Consider the following 19,838-nt stretch of genomic DNA (forward strand, 5'->3'; position numbering starts at 1 on the left):
TCCTCTAATGGCTGGCCAGCATTTACGAGGCCAGCCAATGGAGAAGAGGGCGGGTTTAAGCCCCCTAACTAAAAAACATTAAATCTTCAGACCGAACTGCGCAAGCGCAGCCTACGGTCCTCGACCTGAAAAGGGAAAACAATGAGATAAAGTTCTTTCTCCTCGTGCCTCCCTTAAACCTCCCTTGGGCAGTGTCAAAAAGTCATGGATGTTGCTGGGAACGCCCACAGCACCACCCAATGCATGCCCCTTTAACACAGAAAACTGCGTTAAAGGGAACGGTATTTATCATGCAGCATTAAGTCAAAAAAAGTGGCTTAGTGCTGCCTCATAAAAATCCTGTATGTTTCTGCGCAACGGAACGATACAAAAAGTGTTTTTATTTATTTGCCCAGTGTTTTTCCTTATTTTTAGGAGAAGAAAGGCCCATACAGAGAAGTGTGGGTGGGGTGACAAGACATCTGCTTATTCATGGCTCCCAGATGATGACGGCATATCTGAGCAGAGAAGAGGGCACGCAGGCTACACATAACAAAACATTGCACATGGTTGGTTGCGATTAAAGGAATTTTTTCACCCCAGGATTGTGAGTGACTGCATAAGCAAGTGAGGCTTCACTCTCAATCTCTACTTCATGTCATGCAGAAACCTGAGGTGCAAAATATGCATATTATTAGTTATCCATCCATAGTTCTTTCCATTTTTAGGTCGAGCATTCGTGACCTCTTTTATATACTTTAGTATATACATATATGTGTATGTACTTTGTGGGCTCTGGAGATCAGCCCTAGGACTTGTCTGCTTCTGCTTAGGGACTATTTTTTCTGTTCAACTGCCTCTATTTAACTGTATTAGTAGAAAATGACCAGCAGAGTTCAGTAAAATACCAGAATTGCTTTCTGCTTAGGGACTTTATTTTTTTTTTGTCAATTGCCTCTATTTAACTTTCTTGATAGAAAATGACCAGCAGAGTTCAGTAAAATACCAGGATAATTTTAGCAGTCTCTAGATTCCAGTCCATAGAAATCGTCTTCCATGAGCACCCGTAGAAAGTAATATTTTTTTCAAATCTTGTATTTTTAGTGATATGACCACCGAAGACCCTGATTTTATATTAAAAACACTGCTTTGGATTATATCATTTCCTGCTTAAAGGTAATATTTCTCTTCATGTGCTCCTATACCTGGTGTGTCACGCAGTTTGGTGCTTATTTTCCCTCCATGTTAAAGTACAGTAGATGTTTCAGCACCCAGGCTAATGTGCTGCATAGCTAAATATATATACGGTCGCAAAGTCGAGACCAATTGTATTGCAAATGCTTGTTCTTTACATAGTCATACTGATAAAATATCCAATGGCATTTTTATCATTAGACAATTTTTTTTTTACTCATCTGTCACATCAGTTTTACCACAGACATGCACATTTTCTCTACCTCTGGAATTGAAATACTTCAGGTGAGATAATCGTCCCTCAACCATGATTACTGCCATTGAAATCATTAATCATGAAATCATACATTCAGATTTTGGGGCTTATTGCACCCAAAATCAGCAAGAACCAATTTTATCAGCCATTTTTGCCAATGTGAATTTATGTCGAAATTGTGTGGTAACAAGATTACATTCCATGTCACAATTGATTGAGCTGACGGTTCTTGGGACCTTAATGCAGTAGTTTATTAAGAATTTCAAGAATCGTATGGCACCTCAGAAGTTACTAAGTTTCCAACTAATAAATCTTGAGAAAATCTAAAAAAAATTGATTGTCCTCATTTTTTTGATAATTAATGGGAGTAGAGGTCGTTTGGTTAATTTGAAAAGAAATTTCAAAAATTGTTCATGTAACAAAAAAAAAACCTGACTAGACGTGTGTCCATCTTTCTTTTGTTTTTTACCAATGTGCTACCTGGTACTTATTCAGTGTAGCTAGGCTCCCTCCAGCACAAAAGATCAATCCAGAAATAGGCAGGTATTGTATTACTGGTTGAGATTTAATCAGGGCATACATATTAATATTTTTCTTGTTTTGTAGTAACGGATGTAGATTTGCATAATCTACATTAAATCTATGTATTTCAAAGCATGGCATGGAGTGACATAGGGTGTGCACCTCCTAATTTCACTTGCAAGTAGATCGTGGGATGGGCAGAGGCAAGGGAGTCTTTTCTTGTTTCTCCACATCCAGCACTTTCAGTTAGTGAGGAAGGTCCCCTATAGCCAGGGGAAATTCCAGGTCTATCTTACAGTTCCAGGAAAGAGCTTAAATAGGCCCCCACTGCGGTGGCTGCTGCTGCTTGCCTTGTGTTCATCTTGTACCAGCCTAGGTGCCAAAGTGAGAAGTTGGACTTCACGTGTTATTACCTGGGTGCTTGGCTCTTCGCTGGCAGCAGACAATAAACACCTCCATTTTCCATTGCTATCTGGCTCCATCTACTGATGAGTTGGTAATAAAAGAAATATTGACCATCAGTATAGGGCTTCCCCCTTGCCTTCCCACTCAAACAATATTTACCAAGTTTTCTCTTTCTTGTCGGTATAATGTAATTTTTAGTTAATTGCAACATAGTTGTTTTTTGCAGTATGTATGCAGCTATAATAGCCCATTGGACTAATTTTACAGAAATCCACCTTTAACAGCACAGTTTTTTTTTATTTATTCATTTATTTATTTTTTATTTCCGATGTTTTATTACACTGTATGAGGATAAATGGATGTGTGGGATTCCACAAACTAAGTTCACGTATAATTATTCTTTACTGATGGCTGATTTAGCATTTGAAAGACGGTACTCTATTTGACAGAGTGGCGGAGAGCATTACCTCCATCATGCTGATGGACCTCGTCCCTCAGATTTAGAGATGATCATCAGTCCAGAGGCCATCTCTGAACATCGAAAGGAATAGCCATCATGACGGTCAGTAACAAAGAATTAGTATTTAAAAACTATAGGGGAGGTGTAGGGTGCCACTGTGCTGAGAGACTTTATGACAAAAAATGACATGTACAACAAAGAGTAGCAGAGGGACCTTTTCAAACAAGCCTTTACAATGCAATGGTCTCTGCATTATTAAAGGTAGAGCTATTGGCATTGCTCATGACATTTTTTTTTTAATAATAAATAAATGGCATTGTTATTTACATTGCCAATAGCTTAATCGTTAAATAAATGGCATTGTCATTTACAATGCCAATAGCTTAATCGCTCGCAAATGCATGACCTTTTGCATTTACACCCACACAGAGCCACACATACAAAACCACCCACACACATATACAGAGCCACCCACACAGTCATTCACATAGAGCCACCTACACAGAGCCACCCTCACACAGACGGAGCCACCCACACTTAGAGCCGCCTACAAAAAAGCTATCTACACATAGAGCCACCTACAAAAAAGCTATCCACACACAGCCACACACACACACAGAGAGCCCACCACACACACACACAGAGAGCCCCCCCCACACACACACACAGAGAGCCCCCCCACACACACAGCCCCACACACACATAGAGCCCCCCAAACACAGAGCCCCACACACACAGAGCCCCACACACACAGAGCCCCCCACACACACAGAGCCCCCCACACACACAGAGCCCCCCACACACACAGAGCCCCCCACACACACAGAGCCCCCCACACACACACAGCCCCACCACACACAGAGCCCCCCCCACACAAACACACAGAACCCCCCCCCACACACACACAGAACCCCCTCCCCACACACACACACAGAACCCCCCCCCACACACACAGAGCCCCCCACACACACAGAGCCCCCCCCACACACACACACAGAGCCCCACACACACACACAGAGCCCCACACACACACACAGAGCCCCACACATACACACACACACAGAGCCCCCCACACACACACAGAGCCCCCCCCCCACACACACACAGAGCCCCCCCCCCCCCACACACACACACACACACATTTTGCATCCAGGGTCTCCTACCATGGGATTTGAAATTGTTTATAAAGTAATCCTTCAAAGATAGCGGAGCAGGAACTGCCGTTCCGTATTAGCAATAAATAAATAAATTAATGAACAGCATTTCAAAAAGTGAATCAACAAAAAAAGCTGCCTTTAAGGTCTCCTTTTGATCTCATGAACACAGCCCGGTTTTTGTGGGTCGTTCAGGCAGGACGGGTACTTTAAAGGAGGAACCTGCTTTAAATGCACTAATTACCGAGGCATATTGCCTGGCTTCCAAAGTGAAATGTATTAAGGAGACCTGCGCCCGAGGATTACAGAGGCGTAAATCACCCAGATAGGACAGCTCACTCCGGCAAATTCCAATTTAAGGGGCCGGGGATGTGTCCGGGCCTCAGAAGTGACATTTTCCGCCCCAACCTCGCATTTTTGATCTTCCGAATGACAAATTGGGCCGAGATACAGGCTGCAAAAGCTGAGAGTTAGATCTGCTTAAAAAGGGCAATTAACTCTCCCCAACCGAGCCTGGCAGCGTGTGCATAGGGAGGCAATTAACTGTCTTTAGTGGCCCGCACCTGACCAGGATGTGACCACGGGCCACAGTGCAAGGGGGGAGGGGTTAGCTGGAATTTATTGTACAATAAGAACAGGCACAAGATTAAAGCTGGCACGTGGGTAGGAGCGGTTTGTCCACTCCAGTCTTTTTATTATTTGTACTCTTTTCTGTGCCTAACACCATTCCGAACTACAAGCCCCAGAATGCAAAGTTAAAACACAGACATTGGTGAGATACTCAGCCCTGGCATAGGAACTTAGGCTGCCTGGTCAACTTGTTGCAGATATCGAACAATCCTCCAGCTCAGTTGTGAGTAGGGACTCAAAAGATGCGGTCCTTGAAGAGATGTAAAGAAGTGTCAGCGCAGCGCTTGTTGTCGCTGCTCACACCTAACCAGGGGCCATTTGTGATGTCCAATGTTAAACGGAGTCTGCATCGAACCGAGGCCGAGTATGGCATAATGAAACAGTAACTTGACTGCCCCCTGCCCTCTCCGGACAGTGCTTAAGTGCCTTTCACAAACACATTCGCTATCCACAGTGCCATGAGGCAATTCAGTTCAAGTGGGCGCTATTTAACAATTTAAAATGTGGATAAAGCAAGACACATACTGTTTGATGTGTGCTTTCTGCTGCTTCTGCCACACACCCGTGTCCCGCATACTCGTCTGTAAAGCCACATTGTGATGCATTGCAGAAGTGATATAGCGTCTAGTTCTTATGTTTTGTTTAGGCACTGTCCCGCGCACTCGTCTGTAAAGTCACATTGTGATGCATTGCAGAAGTGATATAGCGTCTAGTTCTTATGTTTTGTTTAGGCATTGTCGATTTTATCAAACAGGGGATGGGCAGATTATGTGATTTGGCCAGGATTACACTTTTCTGCTAAGAGAGAAAGTGCACAATTATTGTGCAGGGTTCTCGGATACTCTTTTCTCCCTCAACACTACTGGTCTCATTGCCATATTAGATAGCGCTGTTTGTGTATAATTAGATGGCCCTAGTTGTGCAGTATTAGATAGAGGCCTTGTGCAGTATTAGCATTGGTTGTGTAGTCGTAGAGATGGTTGTGTAGTATTAGATAGCACTAGTTGTGTAGTATTAAATAGCGCTGGTTGTCTAGTAGTAGCGCTGGCTGTGTAGTATTAGATGGCACTGGATGTGTCATCGATGGCGCTTTTGTATTATATAGCGCGGGTTGTGTAGTATTAGCTAGTAATCCACATACATTTCTGTGCGCCACAATGACCAGCTCTAGACACCGCACACAATGTCCGTGTGTGATAAATATCTTTCAAACCTTTTTGGATATACTGAATGCCATGTCTGGAGTGGGCAGCGTCATTGTGCTTTTGTTTAGCATTCTGCAGAGCAGATCGTGTGAGTTTGGCTGCTTCTTCCAGCGCCTCGAGGTGGGGGAGCTCAGTGAATAGTGCAGTGCAAAGGACGTGTTGAGAGTCCACCTAATGTGAGTGCAATAATTAATCACTTCTGCTACATGCACAGTGCTGTTTGCACAGCCTTAATGACCCTCTGCACAGCCACCAACGAGAGAGGCAGAGCCGGACGGACACCCAGACAGCGCTGGCCGGGCATGCAGCGAGCCGTCTCCAAGGAGGGGAGGGGGTGCAAAGAAGGGGCAGGGCCACGCCGTGATTGAACCTGTGCACTGAAACACTTAATTACTCCTCGTCCCTCCCCTCCCCCGGATTCCTGGTAGCAGAGTGACCCGCACGTATCCACCCTGACCCCCACGGCCAGGTGCGGGTGGGGGCGAGGCCTGGAAGGGAAAATGTCCGTGCACCCTCTCTAAAACCTGCTTGATTAGTTTGGAAACTAAGGACAACGGTACCGCCTGCACCACTACAGTGAACAGTGATAATAGTAGCAACGAAAATAACATCTCTAAAAATAACAGAAAAACAAAAGAACTAATGTAACCACAACGGTGACAACAGTGATCAAAATAACAACAGCAACACAGAACACACAAACATAATGTATATTTACAAAATCTAATGGAATAGTATGTAATAAAAAATCTCACAAACAGAAGCGCAAGTAATATCAATAATAAGAGTCTTTCTGTTTCAAATGGAACATGGCCGCATTATTTGCTGTCAGCCGTGCCCTCGCCGTTTAGAATTTTTATTGCAACGATGCCAGCGAATCACGCTCTTCTCAAGTAGACATTCACTTGGCAGCCATCGAGGATTGGGGAAACGTTTATTAAGAGCCAGTGCTGGGAAATTAAGGACAATTACTCACTGAACAGATCTCGGCGAGGGAGCTAAGAGCCAAGCAGAGTAGGCAAGAGCCAAAACGGGGGCGCCTTCGGCAGCCAGGTCATGGAGGTGGGCAGGGGAGTGTAATAGGCATTAGAGCCAATGCGCGGCTAAATAATTAAATAAAGAAGCCACGGAAGGCTTAACAAGCGCCACCATGTTTCTCCGAGGCGAGGCAGGAATGCCTCGGAGAAACCAGCATCATTTTTGGGATTGAGGGGCGTGTTCGTTCTCTCCTCTTCCCATTGTCTGGAATGTTAAATTCCAGCCAATGGGAAGAGGAGAAAGAAAACAAGAAAGAACCTTTAAAAAACGCCCCCGAATCTGAAAAAGACGGGGCTTGGACCGAGTGACGCCCCCTCCTCCAATGGCTGGCCAGCATTTACTAGGCCAGCCAATGGAGAAGAGGGGCGGGTTCCAAGCCCCCTCTAGGAAACAATAAATCTTCGGGCTCCACCCACACTGCTTACAGCAGTGCGATGGAGTCCTCGACCTAAAAAGGGCTAAACTCATTTTAAAAATTCAGTGGGCAAAAAATCTGCAGGACCCTCTATGGCCTAGAACCTGAAACAGTGAGGTACCTGTGAAAATTGACCTTGAACCTCGTTTTAGAAACCCTCCCTGCAAGTGGTTAACAACCAATGGTGCATCATTAGTCAGCAAATGTAATGAGGTTGTCCTTATGTAGCGGATTGGTGTCAGTACAACGCGATGTTTTACAACGCGTTCCGTTACAACGCGATTTTTACATCGCAAATACCATTACAATGCATGCCATTACAACGCATGGCATTACATAGCAGATGGTATTACAACGCATACCATTACATCGTAAGTATTGGTAAGTATATCTTTTTTTAAAAAAATGTAATAAAGTTAATTAAATTAATTTAAAATAATAAAAATAATATAACATTATTAAAACAATAATTAATTTAATTATAGTAATTTAAAATAATATAATTAATGATATATAAAAAATTTATAAATAGAAAATAATATAATGTAATTAATTACAATAAATATAACTATAATTTAATTAAGTTATAAATAATACATAATATAATTATAATTAATAAAATTAAAAGACTTTAATTAATTAAACATTTTTAAATAATATAATTTAATTGTAATCGTTTATTAATACAATTAAATTAATAATTGTAAATATTGTTAATAATGTATTTAAATTAAATAAAATTAATTTAATTAATTTAATTTATATAAAGTCGTAATACCCCTGTACCCCAAAACCCAAACCCTGCCCTAAAACCTAAAAACACCCCTGTACCCCAAAACCCAAACCCTGCCCTAAAACCTAAAAACACCCCTGTACCCCAAAACCCAAACCCTGCCCTAAAACCTAAAAACACCCCTGTACCCCAAAACCCAAACCCTACCCTAAAACCTAAAAACACCCCTGTACCCCAAAACCCAAACCCTACCCGAAAACCTAAAAACACCCCTGTACCCCAAAACCCAAACCCTACCCTAAAACCTAAAAACACCCCTGTACCCCAAAACCCAAACCCTACCCTAAAACCTAAAAACACCCCTGTACCCCAAAACCCAAACCCTACCCTAAAACCTAAAAACACCCCTGTACCCCAAAACCCAAACCCTACCCTAAAACCTAAAAACACCCCTGTACCCCAAAACCCAAACCCTGCCCTAAAACCTAAAAACACCCCTGTACCCCAAAACCCAAACCCTGCCCTAAAACCTAAAAACACCCCTGTACCCCAAAACCCAAACCCTGCCCTAAAACCTAAAAACACCCCTGTACCCCAAAACCCAAACCCTACCCTAAAACCTAAAAACACCCCTGTACCCCAAAACCCAAACCCTACCCTAAAACCTAAAAACACCCCTGTACCCCAAAACCCAAACCCTACCCTAAAACCTAAAAACACCCCTGTACCCCAAAACCCAAACCCTACCCTAAAACCTAAAAACACCCCTGTACCCCAAAACCCAAACCCTGCCCTAAAACCTAAAAACACCCCTGTACCCCAAAACCCAAACACTGCCCTAAAACCTAAAAATACCCAAACACCCCAAAACATATACATCAGTACCCCAAAACATATACTCCTATACTCATACTTATTTTAAAAAATACTTAAATTAATATATTTAATTTATAATATTTAAAAACGAAATAAATATTTTTTTATAATTAATAATAATTAAATCAATAATAACATATTAAATAAAATTAAAAAAAAAAATTAAATACTTACCAATACTTACGATGTAATGGTATGCGTTGTAATACCATCTGCTATGTAATGCCATGCGTTGTAATGGCATGCATTGTAATGGTATTTGCGATGTAATAGCTGCGTTGTAACAGCATTACGTTGTAAAAGTTCCGTTGTAACGGTAACACACCTTATGTAGCCCATATCAGGTTAAGGCAATGAGGAAATAGCGAGATGTGCAAACAGGCCAGAGCTTCTGAAGGGATGAGTCTGATCATACCTCTATTTCTCTTCAATTTAAATGGTATTACAGGTGCCTCTCAGGGTTTAAATGATATTTGAAGCCCCTTGGCACTGCCATGGTGAGAAAGGGAGAGTGTATAATGGCTGGGTGGAGTAGGTGACATGGCTGCTGCAGTTCTCTTTTGGGTGGAGAGGTGGTTGGCTTTCATTACTCTGTCTTGGCTGGAGTGTGGAGGAAGATTCTACTCCTCTCTTCGGAGAGAGAAGAGTCGGGTGACTTCCACGGCTCCCTTCTGGGTGGAAAAATTTGCAATAACGTCCATTATTCTCTGCCATGAAGGGGAGAATAAAAGGGCACCAAATACTCTTTTGGGTGGAAGTGGATGGCATTGCTTCCATTATGCTTCAGTGACAGAGAGAAAGTAGTTTCCCCTACTCTCTGCTGGCTGAGATTAAGTGGATTCTCTTTGAATGGAGAAAAGTAGCCTGGCTTCCATTAGTCTCTCCTGATTACCGGGAACAAGAGGTTTTCCACTATTGTCTTCAGCAAGGGAGAAAGTAATATTGCTTTCAGTACCTGGCTTACAAGAATGGAGTGGAATCCAATATTTGTTAAATTCCTAATTTGGCCCCTTTGATTGAGAGCTTGCATAGTCCCTCTCTCTTTCACACACACTGGAGTATAAGGCTGTCAAAGATTGCGAGCTGGCTCTTCGCGTGCCACTGAATTATCACTGGTTTATTTATCTTAAATTAATTATTATACAAGCAAGATTGCAAATAAAGGTGCTGAGTGGCCCATCACAATCTTCTTACAATTCCCCACTAGCCAGAATCTTCCCCCTCCAACCGCACCATGAATGCACTCCCAGAAACACATCTGCAAATCTTCAGTCACATCACACGCTGACTGCAACCTTCTCTTTGTACGTTGCCATCATTTTCTTGATTTCAGCAATTGCCTGCCAGGATTCAAGCCCTTAAGGCAAGTCTTTGTGCAATTCATGATTGTGTGGCAGCAGTAAAAAAATCTCACAAACAGAAGCACAAGTAATATCAATAATAAGAGTCTTTCTGTTTCAATTGGAACATGGCCGCATTATTTGCTGTCAGCAGTGCCCTCGCCGTTTAGAATTTTTATTGCAACGATGACAGCGAATCACGCTCTTCTCAAGTAGACATTCACTTGGCAGCCATCGAGGATTCGGGTAACGTTTATTAAGAGCCAGTGCTGGGAAATTAAGGACAATTACTCACTGCACAGATCTCGACGAGGGAGCTAAGAGCCAAGCAGAGTAGGCAAGAGCCAAAACGGGGGCGCCTTCGGCAGCCAGATCATGGAGGTGGGCAGGGGAGTGAAATAGGCAGTAGAGTCAATGCGCGGCTAAATAATTAAATAAAGAAGCCACGGAAGGCTTAACAAGCGCCACCATGTTTCTCCGAGGCGAGGCAGGAATGCCTCGGAGAAACCAGCATCATTTTTGGGATTGAGGGGCGTGCTTTCGTTCTCTCCTCTTCCCATTGGTTGGAATGTTAAATTCCAGCCAATGGGAAGAGGAGAAAGAAAACAAGAACCTTTAAAAAAACGCCCCCGAATCTGAAAAAGACAGGGCTTGGACTAAGTGACGGCCCTCTCCTCCAATGGCTGGCCAGCATTTACTAGGCCAGCCAATGGAGAAGAGGGGCGGGTTTCAAGCCCCCTCTAAGAAATAATAAATCTTCGGGCTCCACCCACACTGCTTACAGCAGTGCGATGGAGTCCTCGACCTAAAAAGGGCTAAACTGATTTTAAAAATTCAGTGGCCAAAAAATATGCAGGACCCTCTATGGCCTAGAACCTGAAACAATGAGGTACCTGTGAAAATTGACCTTGAACCTCGTTTTAGAAACCCTCCCTGCAAGTGGTTAACAACCAATGGTGCATCATTAGTCAGCAAATGTAATGAGGTTGTCCTTATGTAGCCCATATCAGGTTAAGGCAATGAGGAAATAGATAGATGTGCTAACAGGCCAGAGCTTCTGAAGGGATGAGTCTGATCATACCTCTATTTCCCTTGAATTTAAAGTGTATTACAGGTGCCCATCATGGTTTAAATGAGATTTGAAGCCCCCTGGCACTGCCATGGTGAGAAAGGGAGAGCGCATAATGGCTGGGTGGAGTAGGTGACATGGCTGCTACAGTTCTCTTTTGGGTGGAGAGGTGGTTGGCTTTCATTACTCTGTCTTGGTTGGAGTGTGGAGGAAGATTCTACTCCTCTCTTCGGAGAGGGAAGAGTCGGGTGACTTCCACGGCTCCCTTCTGGGTGGAAAAATTTGCAATAACGTCCATTATTCTCTGCCATGAAGGGGAGAATAAAATAGCACCAAATACTCTTTCGGTGGAAGTGGATGGCATTGCTTCCATTATGCTTCAGTGACAAGAGAGAAAGTAGTTTCCCCTACTCTCTGCTGGCTGAGATTCTGTGGATTCTCTTTGAATGGCGAAGAGTAGCCTGGCTTCCATTAGTCTCTCCTGATTGCCGGGAACAAGAGATTTTCCACTATTGTCTTCAGCAAGGGAGAGAGTAATATTGCTTTCAGTACCTGGCTTACAAGAATGGAGTGGAATCCAATATTCGTTAAGTTCCTAATTTGGCCCCTTTGATTGAGAGCTTGCATTGTCCCTCTCTCTTTCACACACACTAGAGTATAAGGCTATCAAAGATTGTTAGCTGGCTATTCGTGTGCCACTGAATTATCACAGGTTTATTTATTTTAAATTAATTAGAATACAAGCAAGATTACAAATAAAGGTGCTGAGTGGCCCATCACAATCTTCTTACAATTCCCCACTAGCCAGAATCTTCCCCCTCCACCCGCACCATGAATGCACTCCCAGAAACACATCTGCAAATCTTCAGTCACATCACGCGCTGACTGCAGCCTTCTCTTTGTACTTTGCCATCATTTTCTTGATTTCAGCAATTGCCTGCCAGGATTCAAGCCCTTAGGGCATGTCTTTCTGCAATTCATGATTGTGTGGCATCAGTAAAGGGAGAATGGATGCTGCAGTTTGGCCAGGCGCTCCTCTGTGATGTCATTCCTGGAGTCCACCATCCATCTGTATGCCTGCATGAGCACGGCTGGTCCCAGGTATTTATCCCCATTTCACCAGTAGCTGGGGCAGCTACTGGTGGCAATGCTGGCTGTGGCAGAACATCAAGAGACCCTGTCTGGGGTACCAACAATTTGCGGAGAGATTCTCCTGTCAAGGTAGCACCTTCTGGGGTTTTCTTCCCAGAGTCTGTCGGTGTCGCCAGAATGTTCGCTTGTAGGCCAGTCTGTTCATGAATACTCTGCAATTCAGCTTCAGAGGCTCGGGAACGCTCATAATCTGGGGCCTGTAACTGGAACTGCTGGTGCCTCAGGGCTGTGACCAAATTGAAGCTTGGAATCCTCTAAAGAGCGTCATTTATCCGGCGCATCTGATTCAGCTGCTCCTGCGCACTAAGCAGCTGAGAGCGGACCTCTTCTTGTGCTTTGCGAAGAACCATATTTTCTTCCATTAGTTTCGATATCGCAACCAGCAGCATCCCCACGTGTTTCTCATTCTCTCGCTGCAGCTTTGTATATTTCTTGTTGGGGCTCTCCAACGCTCGCCGGTTTTCCAGCTTCAGAGAGTTATACTGCTCCTGCAAGTCCAGGAGCTGCTTCTTCACTCCTTCATGCTGTTTCTTCAGGACCTTGTGGTGAGAGGGGAGGGCGACGAAGTGGTTCATGGCGTCTTCCTTCTTTTTGCTCAGGGCTTCCTGAGCTTCTGATTTAAATTCTACAAAATCGTCCTTAGTCTTGTGCTCCGCACGCTCCTTCTGGGGGGACAGCTCCAGCCTGGACCGCTGCTCATACATCCCTTCCAGCTGCGCAGAGAGCGTCTCCTGCTGCGGCTTGAACTCCTGGAGCAGGTTCACGGAGCTCTGCACTTTCTCCTGTAAGTGCTTGTACAGGTAGAGCGTGGTCCCCAGTGACATCAATGTCAGCAAGCAGAGGCCTATCCAAATAATCCTCTTCCGCCTGCGAAATCCACAGGACCCGAGTCCCATTGCTGAGAGTTTGGTTCCTGTCAGCGAGGGCCGGGCCCTCCGACTCCCGTTAGCACCTTGTCAGTAATGTCGGACTAACAGTCTTGCCAGCCACGCGCCTGCCTATGTAGCCCTTCTCAGCGTCACGACGATGAGGTTATGGTGAATTCACAATGCCACACTGTTACGTCAGAGCGCTGTGCATCCCAGACGGGCATCAACCCTGATGTCCACTTTAGGTATGTCCGCACCCAGGGCAGTGCAGCTTTGGCATCCCGTGTGTACATCCATCCCGTGTGGTACATCCAGCCCGTGTGTACACCACTGCGCGTGCTGCGAGCCTTCCCTGTGCACGCTGCCCCCTCAGAGCCCCTTCCGCGGCGCCTGTGAGGATGCTCCTCGAGCAAGGGCACACATGGATGGATGTTATCAGAGAATCCCAGGCGAATATTTCTGCAGGATGCACGTGGCCTCGACGTACAGCTCGTCACTTTTCCGTGGAATTAGGCACGTTTTCACAGCGCTGCACTCTGCCCGTCCTGAGGGACCAGAGACCCGTGGGGAATTCACCGCTTCAAACTCAGTCTGCAGCCAAACGCTCTCATCACCAACAGCAAAGTATCGAGAAGAGTGAGACAGTGAGCATCAAAGAGAGAATAGAGACATCCGAAAGAGAGTGGGGGGTGAGAGAGAATATAAAAAAGGGAACGTGTACAGGGTCTGATTCACAAAATCGTGCTGTTTACGACTGCAAAAACCCCTTTTGGATGTAGCAAACATAAATTGCGAATCTGGAACACATTACCGAACAGAAATTTTGGTTTGCATCTACATTCCAAATTAGTATTTGGAGGGGCATGTTTGTGTTGTCTCTTCAAATACTAATTTGGAATGGACGCATTGAGGATTTGCCCCCGAAATACAGTGGTAAAACATAAATATACTACTGACTACAGAAAGGTAGTGGTAACACGTTTGCACATGAGAGGGGGCCCCCTTCCATTGTGTGAATGTTGACAAAAGCATTTTAAATAGTCTTATGTCTCACTGGCCTGCTGAGCCTGGAGGGTGACTATAATTGAGGAGGCCGATGCAGCCCTGGGCCATGCTCTAGGTAACACAGTTAGAAGTTGTGTGATAGCGAAATGCATTCTGGGTGTTGTAGTCTTATTTTGCTTTTATGTAACTAATTAGACGAACACACCTGAAATCACTGAAGTTTCCATCAAAAGTTTGGACCTCACACCTAGCCAACCAGCTCTCCAGCTCCAAACATATGTGCAAGTTGGGGGTTTAGGTCTCTGCAGCAGGCGCATCGATTCACACAGCTAGAAAAGTGACCTACACGTGCTACCTTCTAACCACATCAATAAAGTTTTACCAGATCGACTGTCCTGCCCACGGTTCTGACTGAAGATAAGCTTAGACCGGCCTCACCCGTCCCTAAAATGACATATTTACCAGATAGCCCCTAAAATGTGCAATCAGACCCCGAAAAAAAAAAACAAACGCCGCCGGCCTTTGTAGTAAAACTCAGATAGAGCAGGCCTCGTAGTGTGTACTTTGGACACAACCTGCAAATGAAGGATTCTCGCCTGCAAGAACCACGGAGAGTCCCCCTGGTGCAGACTGTATTTTCAAATTATTTTAATAACAACCTCACGTGGAAAAAGATAACACAGCGCCCACACCCTCGCAGGGAGGTCTTCTAAGAGAAGACGCATAGAGTGATGTCATCGGAGGCAGTGGCGCTCTAGCAGGCACGTCTCAACGAGGTTCAACAATCACAGACACACTGCGCCCGGTCAGGGCTGGGGCTTATGTATGTGAGGGATGCCCGTGCTGTGGGATGGTGAATTAAAGCACATAACACACGTCTCTGGACCCTTCCACACCCCTGCCCCCCCCCCCCACCCCCCCAAAACCCTTACCTGTTTAATGGTCCTGGGCACAACCTGTAAATCAAGTATTCTGGCCTCCAAGATCCACGGAGAGCCCCCCTGGTGCAGACTGTACTTCCAAAGTATTTTTACTTACAACCTCCCGTGAAAAAAGATAATACATCGCCCACACCCTCGCAGAGAGGTCTTCTAAGATAAGTTGCAGAAAGTGATGTCATCGGAGGCAGTGGCGCTCTAGCAGTCACTTCTCAACGAGGTTCAATAATCACAGCCACACTGCGCCCGGCCAGGGCTGGGGCTTATGTATGTGAGGGGAGCCCGTGCTGTAGGATGGTGAATTAAAGCATATAACACACGTCCCTGGACCCTTCTACCCCCTCCCCCCAACACCCGTACCTGTTGATTGGTCCTGGGCACAACCTGTAAATAAAGTATTCTGGCCTCCAAGATCTACGGACAGTGCCCCTGGTGCAGACTTTATTTCCAAATTATTTTACTTACAACCCCACGTGAAAAAAGATAATACAGCGCCCACACCCTCGCAGGGAGGTCTTCTAAGATAAGACGCAAAGAGTGATGTCATCGGAGGCAGTGGCACTCTAGCAGTCACGTCTCAACGAGGTTCAACAATCACAGACACACTGCGCCTGGCCAGGGCTGGGGCTTATGTATGTGAGGGGAGCCCGTGCTGTAGGATGGTGAATTAAAGCATATAACACACGTCCCTAGACCCTTCCACCCCCTCCCCCAAACACCCGTACCTGTTGATTGGTCCTGGGCACAACCTGTAAATAAAGTATTCTGGCCTCCAAGATCTACGGAGAGTGCCCCTGGTGCAGACTTTATTTCCAAATTATTTTACTTACAACCCCACGTGAAAAAAGATAATACAGTGCCCACACCCTCGCAGGGTGGTCTTCTAAGATACGATGCAGAGAGTGATGTCATCGGAGGCAGTGGCGCTCTAGCAGTCACGTCTCAACGAGGTTTAACAATCACAGACACACTGCGCCCGGCCAGGGCTGGGGCTTATGTATATGGGGGTGCCTGTGCTGTGGGGTGGTGAATTAAAGCACATAACACACGTCTCTGGACCCTTCCACATCCCTGACCCTCCAACACCCGTACCTGATGAATGTGGCATCAAAGGTGGAGTGGTGGAAGCTGCAGGCTGGAAGGTGCCTCCTGGAGCGAGCTGTCCCAGAGTGAGGTTTCCCCCTCAGAAACGGCATTTTTAAGAGGAAAGTGACCTCCCCACCGCCCATCCCACGTACAGGGCCTGAACGTGAACTGAAGGGCAGCCTTTCAAGGGGGCAATAAAGGTGCCGTCCTCCTGTGGGGGAATTTACAGCTCTTGAGATAAAGATCTCACCCCACCCCCAACCACCCTTCTGTACATTTACAAGCACTAGAAGTGTAGCCAGGGCCTGGCTCCAGGAGGACAGTCCGTGCCAAGACCCCACAACTAAAATATATTTTAATTCCTTTCTTTCTGTGTGAGGTGTGTGCTTGCTCCAATCCTGTTCCATTATTGCAAACAGACAGCAGGAAGGGACTGAGACTCGGACTGCAGAGCTGCTCTGCGACTTGTTAAGAGAGAGAGAGGGCTGCACGTGTCATGGCGTAGGGAACGGCTTTTATTTACTTTTAATTCTTTGCCTGTTTTATTCCTTTCATCGGTGGCCGATGGTGCTGGCAGAAACAGACTGTGTCTGTGTAGAGAGAGGCAGGGGCGGCTCATGACGGCCCTGATCAGGGAGCGTAGGTAGGGGGCCCCGGAAGAGGGGTCCGGGCGTGGCGGTGCGCGGAGGCCAGTGAAGAGGGGGGTCAGGGTGTTTGGAAGTGGAACAGAGCCGGAAGCCGCCAAATCCCTGCCAGAGACCATCACGCAAATATGTATCCATTTATTTATTTATTTATTTAAACTTGGATTGCGCGCAGCTACCCTCAATGGGTTTCCCGGCGCCTGGGATTGATAAAAGAAAGAAAACCAGCAAAAGGCCCAAACCAGAACAAACAGTGAAGAGGGATCAATTAAACAGAAGGGTCTTCAGTTTTTTTCGAAAAGGAAGGAGATCAGTCTCGGCTTTCAGGGCCGACGAAAGAGCATTCCACATCTTTGGACCAAGATAAGAAAACGAGCGGCCACCCATTTTGGCCAGTTTAATTCTGGGAACCAAGAAATTGCCACTAGTGGAAGATCTTAAAGTACGACCAGGCTTATAGACTTGAACCAGGTTCTGCAGGTATTTAGGAGCAGAACCCTGCCGGATTTTAAAAAGAAGGCATAAGGTTTTAAATTTTACACGGTTCGGGTCCTTGAGCCAATGAAGGTCACGCAGAGCCTGAGCTGCGGAAGATCTCCGGGGTACATTACACAGTAAACGAGCTGACGAGTTTTGCACCACTTGAAGCTTATTTATTGTGGCCTTATCGGCCACAAGATAAAGCACATTCCCATAGTCAATGCGGGAGATCACAAGAGCCTGGACGACAGTTCTCCGAGTGGAGCAAGGTAGCATCCATAGGATCTTCTGCAACCATCTTAAGGTGGAAAAACAGATTGCAGCGACCTTTGTTACCTGCTGTCTCATAGAGAGCCTATCGTCGATGAGGAACCCGAGGTTGCGGGCTACGGGGGCTGGATTCGGCAGAGGACCCATATCACAGGGCCAATGCCGAGGGCCCCACAGATCTTTATTCTTGCCCAAGATAACAACCTCGGTCTTGTCACCGTTGAGCTTGAGCAGATGGTCGTGCATCCAAGCAACAACGCGTGACAGGCCAGATTTCAAGGCAGAGACCTCATGGCCCTCACTGCTGGAGAGAGAGAACACAATCTGCGTGTCGTCGGCATACAAATAGATTGTCAAACCGGCGTCCTCCACGATGGTAGCCAAGGGGTCTGATATAGATGTTAAACAGCAAAGGGCTGAGAATCAACCCCTGGGGGATGCCGTATGCCGATGAATAGACAGCAGAATCAGCTTCTGTCAAACACCTGAAAGGTGCGCCCACCTGAAAAGGAGGCAATCCAGGCCAGAGCAGATCCAGCAACACCAAGGGAGCGGAGAGAGTCAAGAAGAATGGAATGAGACACGGTATCGAATGCTGCACTCAAATCCAAAAGGATGAGTGCAAAGGTCTCCCCGCGATCAATACCGTGCCGAAGCCTCTCCGTTACCCCGAGGAGTGCGGATTCAGTGGAATAATGAGCGCGAAACCCGGATTGGGACGGATGAAGATATCCCACTTTCTCGACAAACGAGTTAAGCTAGGTGTTCACATGTCGTTCCAAAATTTTAGAACATGCAGGCAGCAGGGATATGGGCCTAAAATTGGCTAAGTTAGTGATGTCCGCGCCGGTCTTTTCAACAAGGGAACGACCATGGCATGCTTCCACTCCTGTGCCACAATAGACTCTGTAAGAGATGTATTCAGAAGTCTCATTAGGACTCTCTGTGGCTCGAGGTCCAACAGTTTTAGGATTTTCATAGGCACAGGGTCCTGAGGGGAGCCTGACCTAATACTGTTCAGGCACGATAAAAAGGTGATGTCATCAAACAAAAGCCAGTCGTTGATGAGCACTGAAGGGAGGGGAAGAGGACTGCTAGAGGTAGCCGCTGGTAAGGGATCAGCAGATGGCGGAGGGGTAATCAAGGATTCATGAATATGCTCCACCTTAGAAATAAAGAAATCTGCAAAAGCATCACACTGTAGTTTATCCAGAGCCGGAGGAGAAGGTACCGTATCTGCTCCTGTTAGCCTCTTCACCACTGCAAAAAGGGTCCGCGGACAGTTCTGTGCCTTAGTTATCGTAGATGCCGTGAAATTGGCATTGGCAAATTTACAGTTAACGCGATAGCTCTTTAGTGCTTCTTTATAAGCTGCCTTACTAGGGGTTGAATAGGAGAGCCTCCATTTTCTTTCCAAGGCCTTGCACTTGGCTCGTTGTAATTTTAACTCTTCAGAGAACCAAGGTGCGGGAGGATGAAGGGATCTGTGGTTGTTAGATATAGGATGAAGGAATGCAGTTACAGCATCCATTAACCACTGGGAGACTACAGCATTAGATTCTGGTCCAGATTTTTCCAGAATCGGAATGGATTCAGTAAGATGTTGATTGAAGCCACCATATTAAGCTTGTCCCACCGATAGGAAGGCTTGCTTTTACCAACACAGGGCTTAGCATTGGGTAAGGAGAAAGGTAACAAAGTGTACCGCAAAATGGTCAGACCATTCTAGTGGGCGGGCCCTTTGGGAACAGTCATAAGGTAAATTAGAAATGATTGGATCTAACAAATGACCGGCCGAATGAGTAGCCCCAGAGTTGCGATGTAAAAGATTGAAAACTTCAAGGTCAGACAATAACGACTGACTGAGAGTACCTTCGGCATCTTCAAGATGGATGTTAAGGTCACCAAGAATGGTGAAATTAGCCGTTTTTAGTAGTACAGGGGATATAATATCGGCCAATGACGATATCCAAGGGCCAGCATTGCCCGGAGGGCGATATATCAAAAGACCGAAAAACGTTAGTTGAGGGCCAATCATTAGTTTAAATAGAGCGGCCTCACATCCAGGAAGGGAGAACGACTCCAACTTGCATTGGTAGATAGTTTTAAAAATAATAG

General features: G+C 45.7%; 1 protein-coding gene across 1 annotated transcript; it reads right to left on the reverse strand.

Annotated features, from left to right (window-relative positions):
- Positions 1 to 12,682: 12,682 nt before the first annotated feature.
- LOC147711209 (Golgi integral membrane protein 4-like) lies at positions 12,683 to 13,324 on the reverse strand. Its single transcript, XM_086919433.1, has one exon. The coding sequence runs from the start codon at positions 13,322 to 13,324 to the stop codon at positions 12,683 to 12,685; it is 642 nt and encodes a 213-aa protein (XP_086775559.1).
- Positions 13,325 to 19,838: the final 6,514 nt, after the last annotated feature.

This window comes from Lissotriton vulgaris, chromosome 5 (genome assembly GCF_964263255.1).
Source record: "Lissotriton vulgaris chromosome 5, aLisVul1.2, whole genome shotgun sequence".
Classification (NCBI taxonomy): Eukaryota; Metazoa; Chordata; class Amphibia; order Caudata; family Salamandridae; genus Lissotriton; species Lissotriton vulgaris.